General features: G+C 52.3%; 1 protein-coding gene across 1 annotated transcript in view; it reads left to right on the top strand.

The window, feature by feature from the left end:
- FLT4 (fms-related tyrosine kinase 4) overlaps positions 1–21,575 on the top strand; it is a 53,764-nt gene that overhangs the window by 23,823 nt on the left and 8,366 nt on the right. The window contains exons 10-31 of the mRNA XM_006877260.1: positions 97–214; positions 2,761–2,915; positions 3,011–3,173; positions 4,827–4,950; positions 6,028–6,136; positions 6,941–7,303; positions 7,630–7,776; positions 7,854–7,985; positions 8,157–8,263; positions 8,551–8,686; positions 9,276–9,380; positions 9,657–9,770; positions 10,033–10,121; positions 10,254–10,407; positions 10,901–10,995; positions 11,435–11,557; positions 12,663–12,774; positions 14,271–14,370; positions 14,801–14,906; positions 16,079–16,224; positions 16,778–16,898; positions 18,076–18,161. Coding sequence (XP_006877322.1) covers positions 97–214; positions 2,761–2,915; positions 3,011–3,173; positions 4,827–4,950; positions 6,028–6,136; positions 6,941–7,303; positions 7,630–7,776; positions 7,854–7,985; positions 8,157–8,263; positions 8,551–8,686; positions 9,276–9,380; positions 9,657–9,770; positions 10,033–10,121; positions 10,254–10,407; positions 10,901–10,995; positions 11,435–11,557; positions 12,663–12,774; positions 14,271–14,370; positions 14,801–14,906; positions 16,079–16,224; positions 16,778–16,898; positions 18,076–18,161 — 2,905 coding nt within the window. The remainder of the gene's footprint in view (positions 1–96; positions 215–2,760; positions 2,916–3,010; positions 3,174–4,826; positions 4,951–6,027; positions 6,137–6,940; positions 7,304–7,629; positions 7,777–7,853; positions 7,986–8,156; positions 8,264–8,550; positions 8,687–9,275; positions 9,381–9,656; positions 9,771–10,032; positions 10,122–10,253; positions 10,408–10,900; positions 10,996–11,434; positions 11,558–12,662; positions 12,775–14,270; positions 14,371–14,800; positions 14,907–16,078; positions 16,225–16,777; positions 16,899–18,075; positions 18,162–21,575) is intronic.

Genomic DNA, 21,575 nt, shown 5'->3' with positions numbered 1-21,575 from the left:
AGCAGCTGAGGGTGCCGGAACTGTCATATTAGATCTTAGGTAGAGGTGGGTCAGCAAGGCCAGCCCGGCTTTACACTGGTTCCTCCCGTTTAACAGAAAAGCCCTTCATCAGTGTCGAATGGCTCAAAGATCCTGTCCTGGAGGCCACGGCAGGAGACGAGCTTGTGAAACTGCCCGTGAAGCTAGCGGCCTACCCCCCACCAGAGTTTCAATGGTAATGGCCTTGGCTCCCCGGGCCCAGCCACCCCCTGCCCTCACTACCCACCAGTCCTGGGAACAGACCATGGGTTGGAAGGCCAGTTTTCGTCCCCATCAGGACCTGGGTGCTGAGATCTGGGATCAGGGCCCACTGTACATAGATGTCTAAGAATTGTTCACACAGTGAGCGCTCTTTCCCTCTGCAGGTGAAATGAAAGTCAACCTAGATTGTTGCCAAACTATTAAAACTTGTAAATGCTGGCTTTCCATTAGGTGTGGATTTGGTAGACAAAGCCTGGGGCTTTATCTGACTGCTTCCTGCAACTGCTTATCATCTCTAAGGGCCCTTCCAGCTGGATCAACACTGAGTCAGCTCCAGCGTAGCCATGCCTTAGGTCTCCTAGGCCTCCCTACTACTAGGTCGCCACCCTAGGACCCTCCTAGCCAGAAATTCTGAGGTGCCAAGTTGGTATGGAGTCCTGAGCTGTACAGCAGTGAAGCAGAGGGAGCCCAGGCTCCTGGCCTGTGGCCGGCAGAGAAGAATGCTCCCCCTGCAGGATGTGCTGAGTGGTCCACCCATGATAGACCCCTTACTTATCGGAGTCCCCATTGTACAGATGAAGAAACTGAGGTGGAAAGAGGGAAGGGTATTCCTACCTGAGTCCTGAGCCTCCTGTGATAGAACTCTGCTTTGTCCTTTCTGGTTTCGCCAGAGGAACTGCTTTTTCCAACCTGGGGCACCTTCCTCCAGGAAAGGCTGGGCCAGGAGGCCCCATGTGTTCTACCATACTGGTCACAAGGCTTTGGGGTCTGTGATGTGTGATACCTGCCGTGGAAGTCAGCCCCTTCTGAGTGGCTTCATCCTCATTCTCCCCTATTCCAGAGCCCCATCCTGACCTCAGCTGTGATCCTATTCCCAAGTCCCACTTGCAGCCCATTTCTTCAGGGCCCTGAGAATAGTCCAGGATGGCCTGTGAATACTCAAGTGCACAAGCTGATGGAGGCTCGAGCCTATGCCAGACCTCAGATGCAGCCAAGCAGACTACTGTGTCCAGAAGCTGGGTTTGTAGGGTAGGGGACAGAGCTGCAATGTCTCCAGAGGCTGCCAGACTGTCTAGTAGTTCAGAATTTGTGAAAGCAAAGCAAGACGCCTACTGATCCCTGCCTTGACCAGCCTCACTTTGTGATCACAGGCAGGCCTCATCCCTCTCTGGGCCTAGTTGTGGTAAGAACTAGGAAGTGTCCCCTGCATCCCCATCCTGTTGTCTCCTTCTTGAGAGATGCCCAAAGCCTTGTGCTCCCCTGATTCCATGCCAGGGTCACCCCACAGCACTCCTCTCTGGTTTAGCTCTCCACACACCCTTGGGGAAGGTCCTTCCCAGGGAAGAACTATTCCCAGACACCATCCAGAACTCAGTACACAGGGTAACTGCCTGAAGGAAGTCCAGTTCCACTTCAGGCAAGAGCACCCTGAACTGTGGGACATGCATGGTCCTGCACCTGCAGCAGACACTGCTTAGACATCTACCCTGTCAGGTGTAGTTCTGTGTGTGGAATCAAAGCATCAGGAAGGTAGTCCTTACCCTCCTTGGGTTCACAGGTCAGTGGAGAGGCAGACAATCAACAGACACATGTGTAAAACCTATGTGCCAGTGAGCAGCAAAGCAGGGGAAGAAGGAGAGTGGGGGGTACTGTTTCCTATAGAAGGGTCATGGGCAGCTTCTCTGAGGAGCAGGTATTTGAACAGGCAGAATGAAGGAGGGAAACTTGTAGATATCTAGAGGAAAGAGCAGCCAATCAAGGGATGTAATAAGTGGAAAGCCCTCCAGAGGACAGCCAAGAAGCCTGTGGAAATGGGTTCCAACATGGAGCTTTGGGAGTGTGGTTAGGATTCCAAGGTCACTGCCATTTTACTCAGTGCCCAGGAGAGAGACAGCTCCATGTTGGTCCTGAGACTGAAGCTCAGCTGGGGTGGCAGGACTCTCTGGGCTGGGCCTCACAGGCCTGGCTCAGAAGGCTGCCCACAACAGAGAGAAGACACCTGCCCAAGCAGTAACAGAGTCAACTCACTATTTTTAGAAAGGCTTAGAGGCTTTGTTGTTATTGTTAAGTGCTGTTGAGTTGATTCCGACCCTGTATAGGGTTTCTAAGGAGCAGTTGGTGAGCTTTGAACCACCGACCTTGCAGTTCAAACAACTTTACAGTCTGACGCATTAACCCACAGCGCCACACCAGGACTCCTAGAGGATCTTGGAGGGAGGGAAAGAGGTGCCGGGGACCTCCAAGGACTTCTCTGAAGCAGCTGCCTAATGGTCGGGGGACTTCAGCTGTGGGACTCTCTTGTGAGAGGCCATCTCCAGGTCTCTTTAGGTCATAGGTTCCTTCCTGCCAGGCTTTCAGCAGCCACCTGGTCAGATCCCAGAGAGGTCCCTTGCTCTGACCCGGCCCATCAGAACCCAGCACCTGACCTTATCTTTTTGCCTCTGGTTGTATAGGACAGGATGAGACAGGGATGATGGGTCCAGGCATTTCCACATAGGCCCTGAACACTTTTGTTGGCAGGTACAAGGATGGCAAGGCAGTGTCAGGGCGCCACAATCCACATGCCCTGGTGATCAAGGAGGTAACAGAGGCCAGTGCTGGCACCTACACCCTCACCCTCTGGAACTCAGCTGCTGGCCTGAGGCGCAACATCAGCCTGGAGCTGAGAGTAAACGGTATGGACGTTGGGACTGGGTGAAAGGACGGCCTGGCCAGAGTGGATCATGGAAGGTGGAAGCTGGCTAACTGGCTATCTGCCTATGCCTCCCAGTGCCCCCCCACATCCACGAGAAGGAGGCCTCCTCCCCGAGCATCTACTCTCACCACAGTCGCCAAGCCCTCACCTGTACCGCCTATGGGGTGCCCCCACCCCTCAGCGTCCAGTGGCACTGGCGGCCCTGGACACCCTGCAAGGCCTTCGCCCAGCGCAGCCTGTGAGTATGGCTCCAGCCCATCCTCCTCTATGCCAGAAGCCCATCCCCGACCCCGACCTCATCTGTGATCTCATTTCCCAGTCCCGCTGGCAGCCCATTCATCACCTACATCTCCTCCCTGCACCCGCCTCTAGACCCAACCCTGTTCCAAATGAACCCATCACTATTTCACTGTGACCCATCCCTGACTCCACTTCTCCTGGGATGGAGTAGGGAGGAGGCCTGAAATGGCCCATACTCTCCCTGTGTCAGCCACCCCACCACCACCAACAGGCCTGGTCTGGATACTAGGCATTGGACTGACCACACCCAGCCTCTCTCAGGAGTAAAACCTCCAGATGCATCACTGCGTCATCAGAGGAGGCCCACAGAATGTGTCTCTGGGCAGCAAGGGATCTCTTCCCAGTGAGCAACCAGCTCAGAGATAGCTTGTGAGCCCCATGGTACACCATGCATCCTTAATAAAGGATGAATCAGATCAGAGCAGTGACATGACTTTTCCAAGTTCAGGCAGCAACAAGCAGCCCAATTGCTGAGCTACACTCACAATGTCAGCAGGACAGAGAGGTTGGGGACACTCAGGGCAGATATCGAGACAGCTTAGATAAGCAGGAGACAATAGGACATGCAGTGCTGAGATCGGCAGGGCCAGCAGGGCATGAAGCACACCTAGACTGAACTCTGTCCATAAGGCATTAGGAAGACAGAAAAGGGCTCTGAGCAGAGGACTGGTGGCTCATATCCCCGTGGGGTAGACTGAAGGATCACAGGCTGGGGGGGCCTGACACCAGGAACTGGGGAACCTGGAGAGGAGATGAGAGCAGCCCAGTGGCAGAGGGCCTGTGGCTCTGTCATGGCTAGTGGGGTGACTCAGCTGGGATGGTCTATGTGTCCAGACCAGCCTGGAAATATTCAAGGCTCATAAGGGTTTCTTCTTGTCCAAGGATTTCTTGTTTAGGTCACTTTTGGCACATCCAGAATTCACTTTTCTCTGATGCTCCACCACTATGCTTTGCCACTGATCAAGCCCTGGGGCAGGCAAGAGCTTCCCATGAGCTGTCCCCTTAATCCCAGTGGGAGTCCAAGGTGCTGAGGATATATACTTGGCCCTGAGAAAGGCTGCAGCACCTGGAAAGGGAAGAGGAGAGATGGCCAAGGGACTTTGTGGTGGAAGAGTGATACCTGGGAGATTGACTGGCAGACTCAAGTGAACATTTCACAAAGGGGTACATGTAGGGTGTGGTGGAGTGTGATGGCAGAACCAGGAAGGGTGTACTGCTCTGTGTCAGCAGGTACCTGGGGGAAGGAGGATGTGTCTGGCAACCTGTGTAGCATGGGGTGCAGGGCCCTGTGGGTTAAGAGATGGGAGTCAGTATTACAGAAACAAAGCCCCCTGTTTTCCACTATCATCCCAGGTCTAGGGCAAGCCAGTCACCAGGTGGGATCTTTATGATGTGCCCACAGGACTGTTGATAGAGCCTTTCCCTGCACCCAGGGTGGTGGCCAAAGGAGGGGCCGAGTCACAGGCTTCCAGAAGGACTCCAGACCTTTAGTTCTTGACCATCACAGAGTGATCAGATGATTCTGAGTATAACAGAGGCTTGACCCCTAACCCACACCACTGACCTGCCCTTGTCCCCTCGTCACTCGCAGCCGACGGCAGCAACGGGATGGCATGCCACAGTGCCGGGACTGGAGGGAGGTGACCATGCAGGATGCTGTGAACCCCATTGAGAGCCTGGACACCTGGACTGAGTTTGTGGAGGGAAAGAATAAGGTACAGCCAGCTGTGCCACCGAGCGGTCACACAGAGCAGATCTCAGACAGTAAAGAAGGAGAAGGGCTGTGGGGAGAGGATCACTCCTCACTTTGGTTTCCAACTTGCCTGCAGAACTTTGGGGGTAGCCGCTGAGTGCCAGGTGGCCTTTCTGCAGTGTCTTTGGGCTTCAGCTTCCCTGCCTGCAAGCAGATGGCAGGCCGGACCTCTGGCCACTTCTCAGACAAGGAAGCTGAGATCCCAGGCCACTTCACCACAGGCCCCAGGGCTGAGGGCACAGGGTAACTGGGGTTTGCCAGGTCCCCAAAGAAGGCTGCTGAGCTACTGGTCCAGTCTAGGGGCAATGCCGAGAAGAGGCCAGGCGGGGGAAGGGGGCTGAACAAAGGCACCCACTTCCTACAGTCACTTCCTGTTTTCCTGCACACCTCCAGCGCCTCTTCCTGTTCCAGGCCTGGCCAGGAAGTGCCTGACTGGAGGGGGGTGCTTTGGATGGTAGGCAGGGCCTATGGTCCTCTCCCTCCCCTGCCTCCCAAGCTCCCTCCTCCCAGGAGGCCAGAGTGCTTCTGGAAGCCTGAGACCCAGTTCCTCCCCTGGCCACTCCCATGGACATTGGGAAAGGTGCTATGGGCAGTCCTGTGGATATTGTGGGCACATCACAAGGATCCCACAAGGTGATCAGCTAGTGACCTCAGACAATAAACTGACCCCAGTTCAGGAGTGACTGGCTTTTGATGTGAGCACAGCCTGAATCCTTACTCTGAATTGGACTAAGTTCAGTGCCAGCCTTCTGTGCCCACTTCAACATGGTCACAGACTGAGCCAGTCAGAGCCAGACCCCTGACCCCAGTCACAGTCTCAATCACAACTGTCTATTGTGCTGACTCTCAACTTTCCTGGACAGCCACTTCCTTTCCTGCCCTATTCCTGGTCCTGCCTTTGAGCTGTGGTCAATTCCAGCCCAGAGCCTCTGTTTTCTCCATCACTCTGGTGACAGAGCAGGCCCCCTTGGTGAAAGGGAGGGTTAAGGTGGGGGCCCTTGGGCAGGGATTAGATCCCTTCTACCTGTGCTCTGTCCAGACGGTGAGTAAGCTGGTGATCCAGGATGCCAATGTATCTGCCATGTACAAGTGTGTGGTCTTCAACAAGGTGGGCCAGGATGAGCGACTCATCTACTTCTACGTGACCAGTGAGTGACAAGACTGAGCCCAGAGCTAGCCACCTTCCAGGGAAGGAGCCAGTGGGGGTGCAAGAGGGGAAAAAGCAGGTGTGGGAGAGGAGGATGAGTCCAGATTGGGGGGCCACCAAATTTCTGGGAAAGATACCTGGAGCCTGCTGGGACCCTGGATTTGAACAGGAGGCATCAATTTGGAGTTCAATGTATATAGACCAGGGGTTTGGTCCACTGGGGTAGGGAAAGAGGTCCTCCCCCAGGACTGTCCTCCCACTCCACAGTTCCATGTAGAACTCAGTCCAGTAAAAAGCTCATGTGTTTTTTTTGTCCTGAGGAGGTTTCTTCAGACTTTCAAATGAGTTAGTAACCTCAGGATAGTTTAGAAATCCAAGGGTGGACAATTATTGGGTCCAGGATGAGGACCTCTGGAAGGGGACACAGAGCCAATGATAAATCTGAAAGGGGAAAGGAGTCCACGGGAGCCTGACAGTGAGAGACCAGAGGGACAAAAATCTCACGGGGAGCTTGCTTCAGAGAAAGGAGAGTATGAGGCCTAGCCAGTAGTGAGAGAAGGCAAGGAGGCTGGTAACAAGGAATTCACTGATGATCTGGGCTCTGGAAGAGGTGGGGCAGCAAGAGAGGCAGATCACTAGCCCCATAGAGGTTTAAGAAAGGACCTTAGTAACGATGTGAGGAAGGCTCTGGAAGGTGTCTAGGCCCAGATACAGACCCAAGAATACACTTGGTTGAGAGTGGAGCATCAGGCAGGTAGGTAAGCAGAGTGGGCAATGTCAAGGTAATTCCTTCTCCCGCCCCCAGCCATCCCTGACGGCTTCAGCATCGAAATAGAGCCAACCGAGGAGCCTTTGGAGGGCCAGGCCGTGCGCCTGAGCTGCCAGGCTGACAATTACACGTATGAGCACCTGCGTTTGTATCGCCTCAACCTGTCCACGCTGCACGACGTGCACGGGAACCCGCTGCTACTCGACTGCAAGAACGTGCACCTGTTCGCCACACCGCTGGCCGCCAGCCTGGAGGAGGCATCGCAAGAGGCGCGGCACACCACTCTCAGCTTGAGTATCTCCCGAGTGGCGCCGGAGCACGAGGGCGACTATGTGTGCGAGGTGCAGGACCGGCGCAGTCACGACAAGCACTGCCACAAGAAGTACCTTTCAGTGCAGGGTGAGGCGGACCGACCGGCCGCGGAGGGCGGGACTTCCCAGAGACCAATCGCTGCTTTGCCTTTGCCCCCAGCCCTGCACTCACTCGGCAGTCCATTAGCATGTCAGGTCCTGCAGGAGCGTTCCCCACCCTGCCGTGAAGGTGGGCAGCTTTCCTCACCCAACGTCAGAGAGGCAGTTCACACCTGAAACCCCCGGCCCTTCCGTGTTGTGCAACCTTATCACTCTTGGGCCCCCTCCCTACCCTCTGCCCAGCTGTGGAGGGCTCCTCCCCGAGGTGCCCAGAAGCTCCTCTTAGATCCCCTCTCCCACTACCCTCTACCTCAGCCCTAGAAGCCCCACGGCTCACGCAGAACTTGACCGACCTCCTGGTGAATGTGAGCGACTCCTTGGAGATGCGGTGCCCAGTGGCCGGAGTGCATGTTCCCAGCATCGTGTGGTACAAAGACGAGAGGCTGCTGGAGGAGGAGTCTGGTAGGGGATTGCACCTGGGTGAAGGGAGGGGTCCAGAGACCCAAGACCCACCAGTACTTGAACCCCGCCTATTACAGGCATCGACTTGGCGGAATCCAACCAGAAACTGAGCATCCAGCGCGTGCGTGAGGAGGACGCGGGCCGCTATTTGTGCAGCGTGTGCAACGCCAAAGGCTGTGTCAACTCTTCTGCCAGCGTGGCCGTGGAAGGTCTAGCCTCTGAGACCCTCAGTGCCTGTCTGCCCCTGCTCCCCCCCCCCACGCCCCGCCCCGCACCTTCTGGTGACCTCCTCGCGCATATTGTGGCACCAGAAGGAGCGCTTCCATCAGTGTGCATCCCAGCCTCTGACACACACACCCACACTGTTTCTGCCCACTCAGGATCGGAGGATAAAGGTAGCATGGAGATCGTTATACTCGTGGGCACTGGCGTCATAGCTGTCTTCTTCTGGGTCCTCCTCCTCCTTATCTTCTGTAACATGAGGAGGGTGAGCACCCCTCCCTATGCTGAGCCCTTCCCTAGCTCCTCATGGGATCACTCCCACTTTCCTCACCCTAGACAGTCCTTAAAATTAAGAATAAAGTCCCCATCCTGGTTCACCAAGCCCTGGGGTCTTTCAACCTCTTCTTCCTCTGCGCTGGGCTCTGACACAGCAGTTTTCTGTTTGTCCCCTCCTTGATCGAAAGCCCTGAAAGAGGTTCCGTATGTCCTGGGTGAAGTGTTATCCAGGTACAGCAATATGGCCAAATCAATGAACTGTTCTCCCACTCTCAGCCGGCCCATGCAGACATCAAAACCAGTTACCTGTCCATCATCATGGACCCGGGTGAGGTGCCCCTGGAAGAGCAGTGTGAATATCTGTCCTATGATGCCAGCCAGTGGGAGTTCCCCAGAGAACGGCTGCACCTGGGTAAGGCCAGTCCCTGCCCTGCCCCACCCTCCTGGCATAGGCAGCTGAAGCTCAGGCTGTACATGCAAGCTGCTGTTGTTGTTAAGTACAGTCCAGTCAATTCCGACTCATAGCCACTCTGTGTAGGGTTTCTGAGGAGTGGCTGGTGAATTTGAACCACCAAACTTGCAGTCTAATATTTATCCTATGGCGTCACACCAGGACTCCTTGTACATGGAAGTTGGAGTGACTAAAATCCTTCCATTCTCAGAACGTGTGCCAGGAGGGCCTCCACCTAGTCTGACCTGTCCATCTGGTCATGCATCCCCAAAACTGCACCAGGGCTCCTAGTTCCCAGGCCCCGGAGGTCACTTCCTGCTGCTCTGAGCAGGGTGGGTCTGTCACACCTGCGGCAGAGGATGCAAGGCCTTCCTGTCTGCTCTCCTTTCCCTTTTCCCACTCCTGCTCCCCACGCTCTTCCTGTTTGGCAAAGAGGCTCAAGCTTTCCTCCCACTCCCAGGAGGCCTCACCAACTGGTCACTCCTGCTGCCCACCCTGCTCCACCCTCACTCCCATACAGCTTACCTGGGACCACTCCCTACCCCCACAGGGAGAGTCCTCGGCCATGGGGCCTTCGGGAAGGTGGTGGAAGCCTCAGCTTTTGGCATCAACAAGGGCAGCAGCTGCGACACCGTGGCCGTGAAAATGCTGAAAGGTGTGGAATCAGAGGGTGTAAAGGGTTACCAAGCAGCTCTGTGGGGGCTGGTGAGGCTCAGAGCCAGAGCAGCTTACTCAAGCTTCTACAGGGAGTCTCTGGGTCCCAATCCCACCTCATTCCTGCCTCAGAGAGTCGAGTCGGACCTGCTGGGGACCTTGCGTAACGTCATGTGCAAGAGCACTGATCATGCCTTAGCCGGTGGCTGGGATGGAGTAATGGCAGTCATTGGGGCAGAAGTCCTGAACAATCACTATATCCCCGTTTCTCCTCCAGAGGGTGCCACAGCCAGCGAGCACCGTGCCCTGATGTCGGAGCTCAAGATCCTCATCCACATCGGTAACCACCTCAACGTGGTCAACCTCCTGGGGGCGTGCACCAAGCCCAACGGTACCGAGCTTTCTGGCAGCCGGGAAGGGGGAAGTGGGGAAGAAGAGAGGAGGGCGAGGTTTTCTGGGGCGCATGGGCACTCTAAGTGGGAGAGACCTTTTGGGCTTAGAAAGAACCCGGACTGAACAGAGTGGACTATGGGCAAGGGCGGAGCTAAAGAGGGGTGGAGGGCGTGGCCAGTGTCAGGTTGGGGCTTTTCTGCGCAGCTGGCCCTTAGTCACTAAGCATCCTTCCATCATCCTTCTATCCTCCCGTACCCCAGGCCCCCTCATGGTGATCGTGGAGTTCTGCAAGTACGGCAACCTCTCCAACTTCTTACGCGCCAAACGGGAGTCCTTCAATCCTTACGCGGTAGGTGCCCGCCTCCATTCCAGGATATCTATTGGTGAGCTGGAGGCGGGTACAAGGTGGGAGGGACTCTTCTACTATAAAGGGCGGGACTTGAGGGAGTAGCTGCTCTAAGACCTCTATGTGCCTCCTCAGGAGAAGTCCCCAGAGCAGCGAAGGCGCTTCCATGCCATGGTGGAGGGTGCCAAGGCTGACCAAAGAAACCAATCCGTAAGCAGTGACAGGGCCCTTCTCATGCGGCTACTGATGGGCAAGGGTGTGGCAAGACGAGAGCCATCAGCCCAAGAGGGTAAGAGGTTGTGTTCCCCATGCCCAACATGTCTGGCAGGTACAATGATACTGATAACTCAATATCAAGGAACCCTGGGATAAGCCGGCCTGGTGCCCTCCATGAAGGCGCTCACTCTCTTGCCAGAGACACAGAAGATTGTAGGGGCAGGAGAAGGGTGCACAGAAAAGAACCTTGGGAAGGAAGAACACCTTAGGGACAATTTCACAGAGACATTTGACTTGAGCATCACAGGATGAATAAGAGAATGCTTCACAGAGGGGAGCAGTTCAGTTAAAGTATCATGTGCAAAGGCCCAATGGCATAATATAAATTTCTGTACTCTGGAATGTGGAGGGTGACTGGCAGAAGAGGGGACCAGCAAGCTTTTTTGCTGGTGCCAGGGTCCTCAGAGACAAGACCAGGAGGGATGCAGCCAGGATGTTGCCCTTTGAGTCTGGAAGATGAGTCATGGTAAAGGTCCCTCCTGAGCCTAGTTCACTCTTTCCTGCAGCAGAGGATCTTTGGCTTAGCCCACTGACTATGGAAGACCTGGTCTGCTACAGCTTTCAAGTGGCCCGGGGGATGGAGTTCCTGGCCTCCCGAAAGGTGAGCTGCCCCCTGGCAGAGGGTAGAAAGATGAAAACCCACCAGCCTGGGAAGACAGACTTGGTCCTAACTTCACCCCCGCAACAACAACCCTGTGGCTGAGCAGTGTCTTACCCATTTTACAGAGAAGGCAAGTGAGCCTCAAGTGTGGAAGTGACTTCCCAAGGTCACCCAGCTAGTCAGTGGTAGAGTCAGATGTGACGTCAGAGTCTGGGTGACTTCCCAGCCATCTCTGCCAGCTCCACAATCCCACAAGCCCTCTCTGTGGCAAGTCCTGGAGACACACAGACTTGGAGTTAATGCGTCAATTGCTAACCAGGAGCTATACTTTCCCCAAAAGAGCAGGGCTGAGGTGGGCACCACAGAACTCCAGGAATGGGTGTCACCAAGGTCTTATTCTGATGGCCCCTCACTGCCCACCTTCCATATCTATCCCTAGTGCATCCACAGGGACCTGGCTGCTCGGAACATTTTGCTGTCAGAGAGCGACGTGGTGAAGATATGTGACTTTGGCCTTGCCCGAGACATCTACAAAGACCCCGACTATGTCCGAAAGGGCAGTGTGAGTGCAGGCCACTAAGAGAAAGGGAGGTGGAGGTAGTGGGTTAGATGGGGATGTGTGGGGCTGGGACCATGGGGAGAGGCTGACAGAGGGCTGTAGTCTACTAGGCTTACAAGATCCAGGCCACCTGCCACCTGCTGGGGGACTCACTGTCCGCTGGACTCTCTTTGAGGACTGCGGGGCTTGAGCATGCAGGGAACCCCAGAAAATCCACTGAGGAAGCCCACTGAACCAGGAGTTGACTAGCAGGGACCAAAGTGCCCAGATGGAAACTTGTGTTTTGCCCAGTGCCTGGGTGTATTTGGTATACATGGAGTCTCTAGCCTGCCCTGGTGGATTGGGCATGCAGATATGGAATTGGGCAAAACTGATGCTTGGGAGATAGTATGTACCTTGCTGGGGGAATCCAGCAAGAAGAGATGGTACTGAATGAGCATCCAAGGCTAATCAGGAGTTTGCTGTGGGGAGAAAGGGAAGGGGCTGGAAGCAGGGAGACATGTAGTATTTGTCTAGGCCTTCACAGCCCCGGCCTCAGCTATGGTCCTTTACCTGAACTCATGGCATGTGGCAGTGAGGTCCAGGTGTGCATTTATAGAAGCTACTCCCCACTTCCAAGCTGTGAGAAGGACAGCAGGATGAAAGAAGGAGGCAGAGGTAGAGGCCATAGAGGGAAAGAGGTGGGTCATAGGGAAGCAGCATCAGGAGGGAGGGGCAACTGAAGGGCAGAGGTCCAGAGTGACCACCAGGCTTCTAGTGAGGGAACAAAGCTTGTCTGCAAGGCAGAGCTGTCAGAGGAAAAGTGTGTTCAGGGCCTGGTCCCACGTGAGCTGGCCAGGAATTGGAAGAGAAAGCAGAATTTGCCCCAAAAGACCTCAGAGGAAGAGAACAGCAGGCAGACCCAGGAGAACCACAGCAGGGAAGAAATCTTCAAGTGAGACCAAAGGCACCTGCAGGAGAAGGTGGGAAAGAAGGCCAGAGTGGGGGTCCACAGGGCAGGGAGAAGGGAAGGGGAAGAGCAGAGCAGGGACCCTGCTGGTGCTGTCAGAACACATGCAGGGGAGCGGTCAGAGTCCTAAGAGGCAGATGTTACACTTCCCTCCTGCAGGCCCGGCTGCCCCTCAAGTGGATGGCCCCCGAGAGTATCTTTGACAAGGTGTATACAACGCAGAGTGATGTGTGGTCCTTTGGGGTGTTACTCTGGGAGATCTTCTCCTTGGGTGAGTGCTACCAGTGAACCCACCACCATGTAACTGTGGCTGCTAGTCCAGGTACTGTCAGCTCCAGGGCATGCTGCTCCTGCCCTTACAGAGGAGACTGAGCGTTCATTCAGCAAGCACTCAGGCTAATGCAAGCCCATGGTGGACAAGACAACAGAAGTCCTCAGCTAGTGTGTGGGGCGGCATTGAATAAGTGAAAACTACCATCAGACGGCAACAATGGTAGATGCTCTTACTAAAACTAAAGCAGTCCAAAGAGTACAGGCAGGAGCTCTGCTGGCACAGTGGTTAAATGCTCAGCTGCCAACTGAGTCAGCAGTTCAAACCCACCAGCTGCTCCATGGAAGACAGATGTGGCAGTCTGCTTCTGTAAAAATGTGCAGCTTTAGAAACCCTATGGAGCAGTTCTACTTTGTCCTATAGGGTCACTGAGTCAGAATCGATTTTTGTTGGTGGTGGTTTTGTTTTCTTTTTAAAGAGTGCAGGAAGAATTAGGCTGCTCTGTAAGTTCTGGGGGCCAGCAAAGGTCCCTGGGTAGTGCACATAGCTGTTAATGCTCTTGGCTGTTAACTGAAAGGTTGGAAGTTGCAGTCTACCCCAAAGGTGCCTCTGAAGCAATGGCTGGTGATCTAGCTACAAAATAATTAGCCACTGAAAACCCCACTGGGACACATGTGGAGTAGGTAGGAGTCTAAATTGACTGGTTGGCAACTGATTTGGAATGGTGTGCAGGTGAGGTGGAGGAGAACAGTTACAGAAAAGAGGCGCTCAGCCTTGTGTCAGGGTGCAGAGCAGAGCAGGCAGGGGCTGAGGATGGGGGTGTGGATCAGAAGAGGTGGCTGTTGGGATAGGAGAGGCAGCCAGCCCCTGTGGCCATGGTGAGGACTTGGGATTTAAAGCTCTTGGGGGCAGTTGCAGGGTTCTGAGTAAAGGAGAGATGCCATCTGACACATGTTTTGAAAAGGTTACTTTGGCTGCTAATTTAGGAATGATCGAGAGGCAAGAGGGGAAACAGAGAAGCCAGTTAGAGCAACTCCAGTAGTCCTCAGAGACAAGGTGACTAGGTCAGAGTCAGGGGGAGAAAAGTTCAGGATTAGGAACTGACAGGTTTCAGGAGGGACTTGGTTGGGAAGCGGGGGCACGCTGCCCCGAAAAGCAGTTGAGGCAGGCGTGGAACTTAGTTTTTGCTGAAATTATCAACACTGGCTCCCACCCCTGTTGATAATATGATCCCAGTAACCAGTTTTAGCTAACACATAGCACATGCCTACCATGTGCCAGGTACCTGGCTTAGGTACCACTCCCATTCACACAGCAGCCCTTGCAAGTGGGTGCATCATCCTCTCATGATCAAGCGAAGATCCAGGGCATGATCCAGGCCCAACTGGGAGCAGCAGGAAGGGCATCCTGCCATGGGTGAGGGGAGGCGATTGGGTGGCAGGCCTGACCAGTGAGATGCTTTCTTCCTACCCGTGCCATTCTGTTCCTGCTGTCAGGGGCCTCCCCATACCCTGGGGTGCAGATCAACGAGGAGTTCTGCCAGCGTCTAAAAGATGGCACCCGTATGAGGACTCCAGAGCTGGCCACTCCAGCCATGTGAGTGTCCCAAAGGGGTTCTCTGGGGATCCTGTCATGTGCATTCTGTTACTTCACTCTTTCCATCCCCACTCATCCATGCAACAACTCTCCTTAGTGCCTGCCAGGGGCTACTAACCCTGGAAGCCATATGAATAGCACAGGCCTGGCCACTGTCCTAAAGACACACAGACCACCATGTAACCACACTGTAGTGGGCCCTGAGAGGGGGACCCCAAGGGAGCCGGGCATAGTAAGAGATCAGAGAAGGCATCCCTAGGGATGGGCACTGAGCTTAGTGAGGGAAGGAAATACGAGGCAGGAGGGTCAGCATGGGTCTAAGAGGTGGAAGGGACTGGGGACAGGCCAGGGTGGCTGGGATGGGGTCTACTGGTGGAGGGGCCCAAGGCATGTTCAGACCACAGTCCTATACCCTGACTTTACCCTATAGACGTCGCATCATGCTTAGCTGCTGGTCTGGAGACCCCAAGGCGAGGCCTGCGTTCTCAGAGTTGGTGGAGATCCTGGGGGACCTGTTGCAGGGTGGGGGCCAGCAGGTGAGCCCTTCCTCCCTGTCTTGCTGCAACTTCTGGTCCTTTCTCCTAGACCTCCCTTCTGCCCAGCAGGGCCCCACCCTGACCCTGGCCCTGGCCTTGACTCTGGCTGCCTCACTGAGCCCTGTATCCAGCCCTATCAGCCCTGTACAGCCTCTCAGCTTCCAGGCAAGAGTTTGTGCAGGAGCAGCATCCAGGCACCTGGGCCTGCCATCCAGTGCCCACTGCCTGCATCCCTACCTCCATGCCCCGTCACTCAAAGTAGAAACACAGGCGTCGTCCATTGAGCACACACACGAGTGCCTCCCTGGCTACCACGCAGATGGTCATAGCTCATCTTTGCCCATGGGGGGCTCCACTTCATGATAAATACCATCACAGTGATGCTGGGGGCACCGCACTTCTCCCACCTCTGTGCTGGTTCCTCAGTGGGGCTACAAAGCAGACCCTCACCTCTCTAGCACTGGACTAATGAACTCATCTATCCACTCCCTCACCACTGTGCAGGCCCACTCTACCCTGTGCCCACCAAGTACACGGGCCCTTATCACTTGTGTCGCAGCATATCTCCCCCGCCATACAATGCTTCTCAGGGTGGGGGCTAGAGCCAGCTCAGAACCTAGCTCAGGGCTGACAGCAGGAAGCATTGGTGGGCAGTGGGGATAGAAGAGAAAGTAGTGAGTAGCCTGCTGCCCAGCATTCAGGACTGCTTCAAGAGGAAAACGATGGTTCACATTGGCTCCTGAGACTTCAGTGACAACCAAGGACCATGGGCAAGGATGTTCTTCTCTGACTGGGCCCTGGCCTGTGTCTCCTCCCTGATGGGTACCTTCCTCATCTATAACATGGAGGACTGTTGTGAAAATTTAGGGGAGCTGGCACACAGCAGAAGTTCCTAGGTATTAGAGATGGTTAGGACACTTGGCGGAACCAAAAGGTTGGGGCTCAAACCTACCCAGAAGTACCTTAGAGGAAAGGCTTGGCGATGTACTTCCAAACCAGTCAGCCATTAAAGCCTATGGAGCACAATTATACTTTGATACACAAGGGGTCGCCATGATTTTACTGGCAGCATGGAGCAAGCCTTTATCAAACTTGAAGTACCACCTATTGGAAGAGCTTAGGGGAGGGAGCATGTGATGTTTGACCCTAAACATCTGTCCTGTCCCTGTTAGGAGGAGGAGGACTTCATGCCCCCTCGTGGCTCCCAGAGCTCAGAGGAGGGCAGCTTCCTGCAGGCTTCCACCACTGCCCTGCACATCGCCTGTGCTGACTCTGAGGGCAGCCCGCCCAGCCTGCACCGCCACAGCCTGGCTGCCAGGTCAGCTGCCCTCCAAGGCCAGGGGTGGGATGGGATGAGGGTAGAACTGGGGAGTTTTTGGACATGGTATATTTTATTTTCATCAGTCATCAAGGAAAAGCAAATTGCAGAGATGTGAGGGGTCATTGTTGTTGTTGTTGTTAAGTGCTGTCAAGTTGGTTCCAACCCATGGGGATCCTATATAGGGTTTCCCAGGAGCGGCTGGTGAGCTTGATCTGCTGACATTGCCATTCAAACAGACTTTGCAGTGCAGTGCATTAACCCACGGCATTAAGTCACTGTAAATGGTCTGACTCTGGTGTGGGAAGGGCCACAGGGGGACCTGGGTACACTCCACTCTCCTATCATACTCTTCCCAGTGATGGATTAATAAGCCTTTATCCCTCAGGTACAAGAGAGGAAACAGAATAAGGGAGGCCTGCCCAGTGGGACCTGAGGAGGGGCTCAGATCCTCATGCTCCAGAATTGGGGTCTTCACTGGGGAAAGGGGCACAAGGAGAGTTGGAGAGAGCTTTTAGGAGGGTTGCTTCAACACTTTCCATCTAATCTCCAGATACTACAATTGTGTGTCCTTCCCTGGGTGCCTGGCCAGAGGAAGTCAGACCCAGGGTCCCTCCAGAATGAAAACGTTTGAAGAATTTCCCATGACCCCAATGACCTCCAAAGCCTCAGTGGTGAGCTCCCTGGCGATAACTGGGAGGAGGGAAGTTGTGGGTTTCTGATCAGGGCTCCTTCTCTGTGGGAAGCAGGTGCAGAGGGTGAGGGGTAAGGAACAGCTGGAACTCCCGAAGCAAGTGGTAGAAAAGGGAGTCCATTGTCCCTGAAAAATGGCAAATTCAGGGCAAGCTTCAGGCAATCTGGATCTGGGATCTTAGAAGATGTTTCTGTCCCTCAGCTGCTTTCCCCTGTGTAACTGTTGTTGTCACTCCCCCTAGGGGGTCTCTCCCCACAGCCAAGGAACCCCAGGGGAAACGCAGCTTCTCTTTCCCAGTGACGCTCAGTCAGCACCACCAAGCCACATGGGGTCAGTATCATTGGAGGATGAGGCTAGGATACCCAGTATAAGAAAATACAGAGGTCCCCCCAGGTGGTAACACCTGTATTTTCAGATGCAGATGAAAACACATAGCGAGCATAGCATGAGCAGGTATGCTCCTTGGGGCTGGTCTTAGTGTCTCCATTTTGTAAAAAAAAGACCGAGCCTCCCCAAACATGAATTTCAGTCAGGAGTCAAGCCCCAGCCTCTCAGTCCACCCTCCCTCCCCAACAAGGGGCAGTGGGTTTGGGCCCTGGTCAGTGAATGCTGGGCCTGTGGGAGGCCTACACCAGAACCATGTTGACCCAAGTGCCCGGATCAGAGGAATACTTGAGAGGGCTTCAAACTCTGAAAAGATTATAGTCCTTTCTTGCGTAAATCTGAATAAATACCAAACCAACCATGATCAAGTATAGCAAAGCTCAACTGAAGGTACGATGTTCCTCCATGGTGATCATCAATATGAACCATCCTATTCTTTCAAATATTGTCCCCATTTCTCTTGGTGCTGCCGCTTAACCATGCCCTGAGGACCGTCTGTGGGCCCCTAATGGGGGGTGTCTCAGCTTTGCTGCCTCCCAAGGATAGACCAGGCATTCTCCCCACACCAGAACTGCAGTTTCTTCCCCTATGGACTAGAGTGTGTGAGCCCACAGCTGCAAGCTCTGCTCAGGTTATCGCTCAATTTCCACAGAGGGGACGTTAAATCAGCAGATATACAGGTGGCGATTCGTGCATCCTTCCTGGCTGGGAACAGCTGTCCCAAGGAAGGGCCTAGGACAAGGCTATACCTTAGGCTTGCTCTTTCTGCACAGGATAACCAGACAGACAGTGGGATGGTGCTGGCCTCTGAGGAGTTTGAACGAATAGAGAACAGACATAGACAAGAAGGCGGCTTCAGGTAAGGCGTTTTTGGGTCGCTATAATGAAATACCGTAAACTGAGTGGCTTTTCAGAACAGAAATTTATTGTTTCATGGTTCTGCCAGCTAGGAATCCAGTTGGCAAGAGCCTGCTCTGTCTGTCTGCTCTAGAGAAAGATCCTTTCTTGTCTCTTTCAGCTTCTGATAGCTCCAGGTGTCCCTTGACTTATAAATAGGTCTTCACATGACTGTCTTTGTCTTATCTCTGTGTTTCTTCTCTTCTTTTATAAGGACACAACTTAGATGGGATTAGGACCCAGCCTTTCCAGTATGACCTCATGCTAACTGATTACATCTTCAATGATCCTTTTTCCTAACAAGTTCACGTTCACAGGCATCAAGTGTTAGAACTTTAACATATCTATTTGGGAGATAAGGAGCTCTGGTAGCGTAGTGGTTACGAATCGGGCTGAGAACCTCACGGTCAGCAGTTCGAAACTACCAGCTGTTCTACAGGAGAAAGATGAGGCTTTCTGCTCCTGTAAAGATTTACAGCCTCGGAAACCCTGTACAGGGTCGCTATGAGTCAGGACCGACTCCACGGCACATAACAACAACAACATTTGGGAGATACAATTCATTCCATAGCATAAGGCCTTCTAGAGCTCCCTCCCCTGTAAGAGTGGGGCTGCTTGGTGCTGTCCACCCCAGAGTGGACACCCCTGAACAAGGACTGGAAGCCCTGGTGGCTGAAGGCAGGACCCAGTGAAGATGGTCAGTGCTCTCTTACTCAAAACCTAGCACCTTTTTGTGTGTTCAGGACAAAACACTCTGAGGCTCAAAGCTTTTGGCAATCCAGCTTCCTAAACACATCCCATTCCCCTGTCACCATCATGACCCAGAAATACATGCACAAGCTGGGTCCCAACACCTCCCTTTCAGGCTCCAACTCTTAAGCCTATGTTCTGTTGTCAGATGCTCCAGTGCCACCTTTTTATGAATGATGTGTGATGCCACCTTTTTATGAATGATCCACCATCCTCACCGTGCACATACTCTCTCCACCCCTCAGCCAGGGAAAGGCCAGCCATTCTTAACCCACAGCACTTAGCCCAGTGGCTACAAGATCCAGGTAGATTTGTATAGGAAATACTCATGTCTGCCCATGCAGAGAGTGACTCTGGATAGAGGGTGAGTTCCATTTGTCCAAGGAGGAGATACCAAAACTTTTTAACTTTTAATGGTACAGATCAAACAGTTAAAATATTTGCTTTATTAATTTACTTACACTTGCCTGGTTAAGTGACATGGCCTTTGAGATAGAAAAATTGCTCTTTTCTACTTTCTTCAAGAAACGGTTTTATTCGGGCTATTCACCTGCACTTGGAGCATTAGTGTTTTTGTCAAGAGCCACCTTTTGAAGTATAGACTCAGTTTTCACTTCTACCTAGTCTGTCTTTTGAATCACTGGATGATGTTGTCACTGAAAACTTTATCTCAAACCAAAGGGTTGCATAACATTCCAAAAGTGAATAGACCAGACACATTACTTATAGGTGTATTTATGTTCTTTACAGCTGAGCCAATCACTTGATTACTTTTTACACCAAACTACAAATGGTGTGTTTGCAGCACCACTAATACTGGAAATTGTTAGATAATTTGTTGTTGCTGTTAAGTGCTATAGAGTCAGTTCCGACTCACACCAACCCTGTATAGAACTTCTGAGGAATGACTGGTGGATTTGAACCACCAACCTTGCAGTTCAAATTGACCTTTTAACCAGTGCTTATCCTACAGCACCATACCAAGACTCCATGTTGTTGTTGTTAGGTGCCATCAAGTTGGTTCTAACTCACAGCTACCCTATAATGAAACACTGCTGGGTCCTGCACCAACCTCACACTCACAACTGTTGTTATGCATGAGCCCATTATTGCTGCCACTGTGCCAATCCATCTCATTATAGGTGTCTTCCTCTTTTTTGCTAAACTTCCATTTTACCAAGCATGATGTCCCTTTCCAGAGACTGGTCCCTCCAAATAATAAATCTGAAGTATGAGAGACAATTCTCAACATCCTGGCTTCTAAGGAACATTCTGGCTTTGCTTCTCCCAACACAGATATGTTTGTTCTTCTGGCAGTCCATAGTACTTCTAATGTTATTCTCCAGCACCATAACTCAAATGCATCAATTCTTCTATGGTCTTCCTTATTCATTGTCCAACTTTCATAAGCATACGAGGTTCCTGAAAATACCATGACTTGGGTCAGGTGCACCTTAGTACTCAAACTGGTATCTTTGCTCTCAAACATTTTAAAGAGGTCTGTGTAGCAGATTTGCTTAATGCAATATGTCATTTGATTTCTTAACTGCTGCTTCCATGAATGTTGATAGTGGATCCAAGCAAAATGAAGTCTTTGACAACTTTAATCTTTTCTCCATTTATCATGATGTTATTTACTGATCCAGTGGTGAGGAGTTTTATTTTCTTTACACTGAGAGGTGTAACCCATATTGAAGGCAGTGGTCTTTGATTTTAATCAGTAAATATTTTAAGTCCTCTTCACTTCCAGCAAGCAATGTTGTATCATCTGCATATTGAAAGTTGATATTCTTCCAACCCCGATGCTACATTCTTCTTCATATTATCCAGGTTCTTGGATTATTTTCTCAGCGTACATACTGAATAAGTATGGTGAAAGAATACAACCCTTGATGCACACCATTCTTGGTTTTAAACCATTCGGTGTTCTCTTCTATTTGAATGGCTGCCTCTTGGTCTATTACAGATTCCTGATGAGCACAATTAAGTATTCTGGAATACCCATTCTTCACAATGTTATCTATAGCTTGTCATTATCTACACAGTTGAAAGCCTTTGCATAGTCAATAAAGCACAAATAAACATCTTTCTGGTATGCTCTACTTTCAGCCAAAATCTATTCTGACATCATTTCAAGTCCCATGTAATCCAACTTGAACCTCTCCAAGTTATCTGTCAATATACTATTGCAGCCATTTTTGAATTATCTTTAGCAAAATGTTACTTTTATGTAATATATGATATTGTCCGATGATATCTGCATTCCATTGAGTCACCTCTCTTTGGAATGGACACAAATATGGGTCTCTTCCAGTCAACTGGCCAGGAAGTTGTCTTCCAAATTTCTTGGCATAGATAAGTGAGTGTCTCCAGGGCTGCATCGGTTTGTTGGAAATTTTCAATTAGTACTCCATCGACTCCTGGAGTCTTATTCTTTGCCACTGCCTTCAGTGCACCTTAGACTTTTTCCTTCAATACCATATGTTATCTCTTGAAATGGTTAAACATCATCCATTTCTTTTTGATACTGTGACTGTGTATTCCTTCCATCTTCTTTTGATGTTTTTTTGCATCATTCAATATTTTACCCATGTTGTTGTTGTTATGTGCCATGGAGTCGGTTCCG

The sequence above is a fragment of the Chrysochloris asiatica genome, unplaced genomic scaffold (genome assembly GCF_000296735.1).
Source record: "Chrysochloris asiatica unplaced genomic scaffold, ChrAsi1.0 scaffold00450, whole genome shotgun sequence".
NCBI classification, from domain to species: Eukaryota; Metazoa; Chordata; class Mammalia; order Afrosoricida; family Chrysochloridae; genus Chrysochloris; species Chrysochloris asiatica.
The sequence above is the reverse complement of the archived record's forward strand: the minus strand, read 5'-3'. Positions and strand labels throughout refer to the sequence as shown.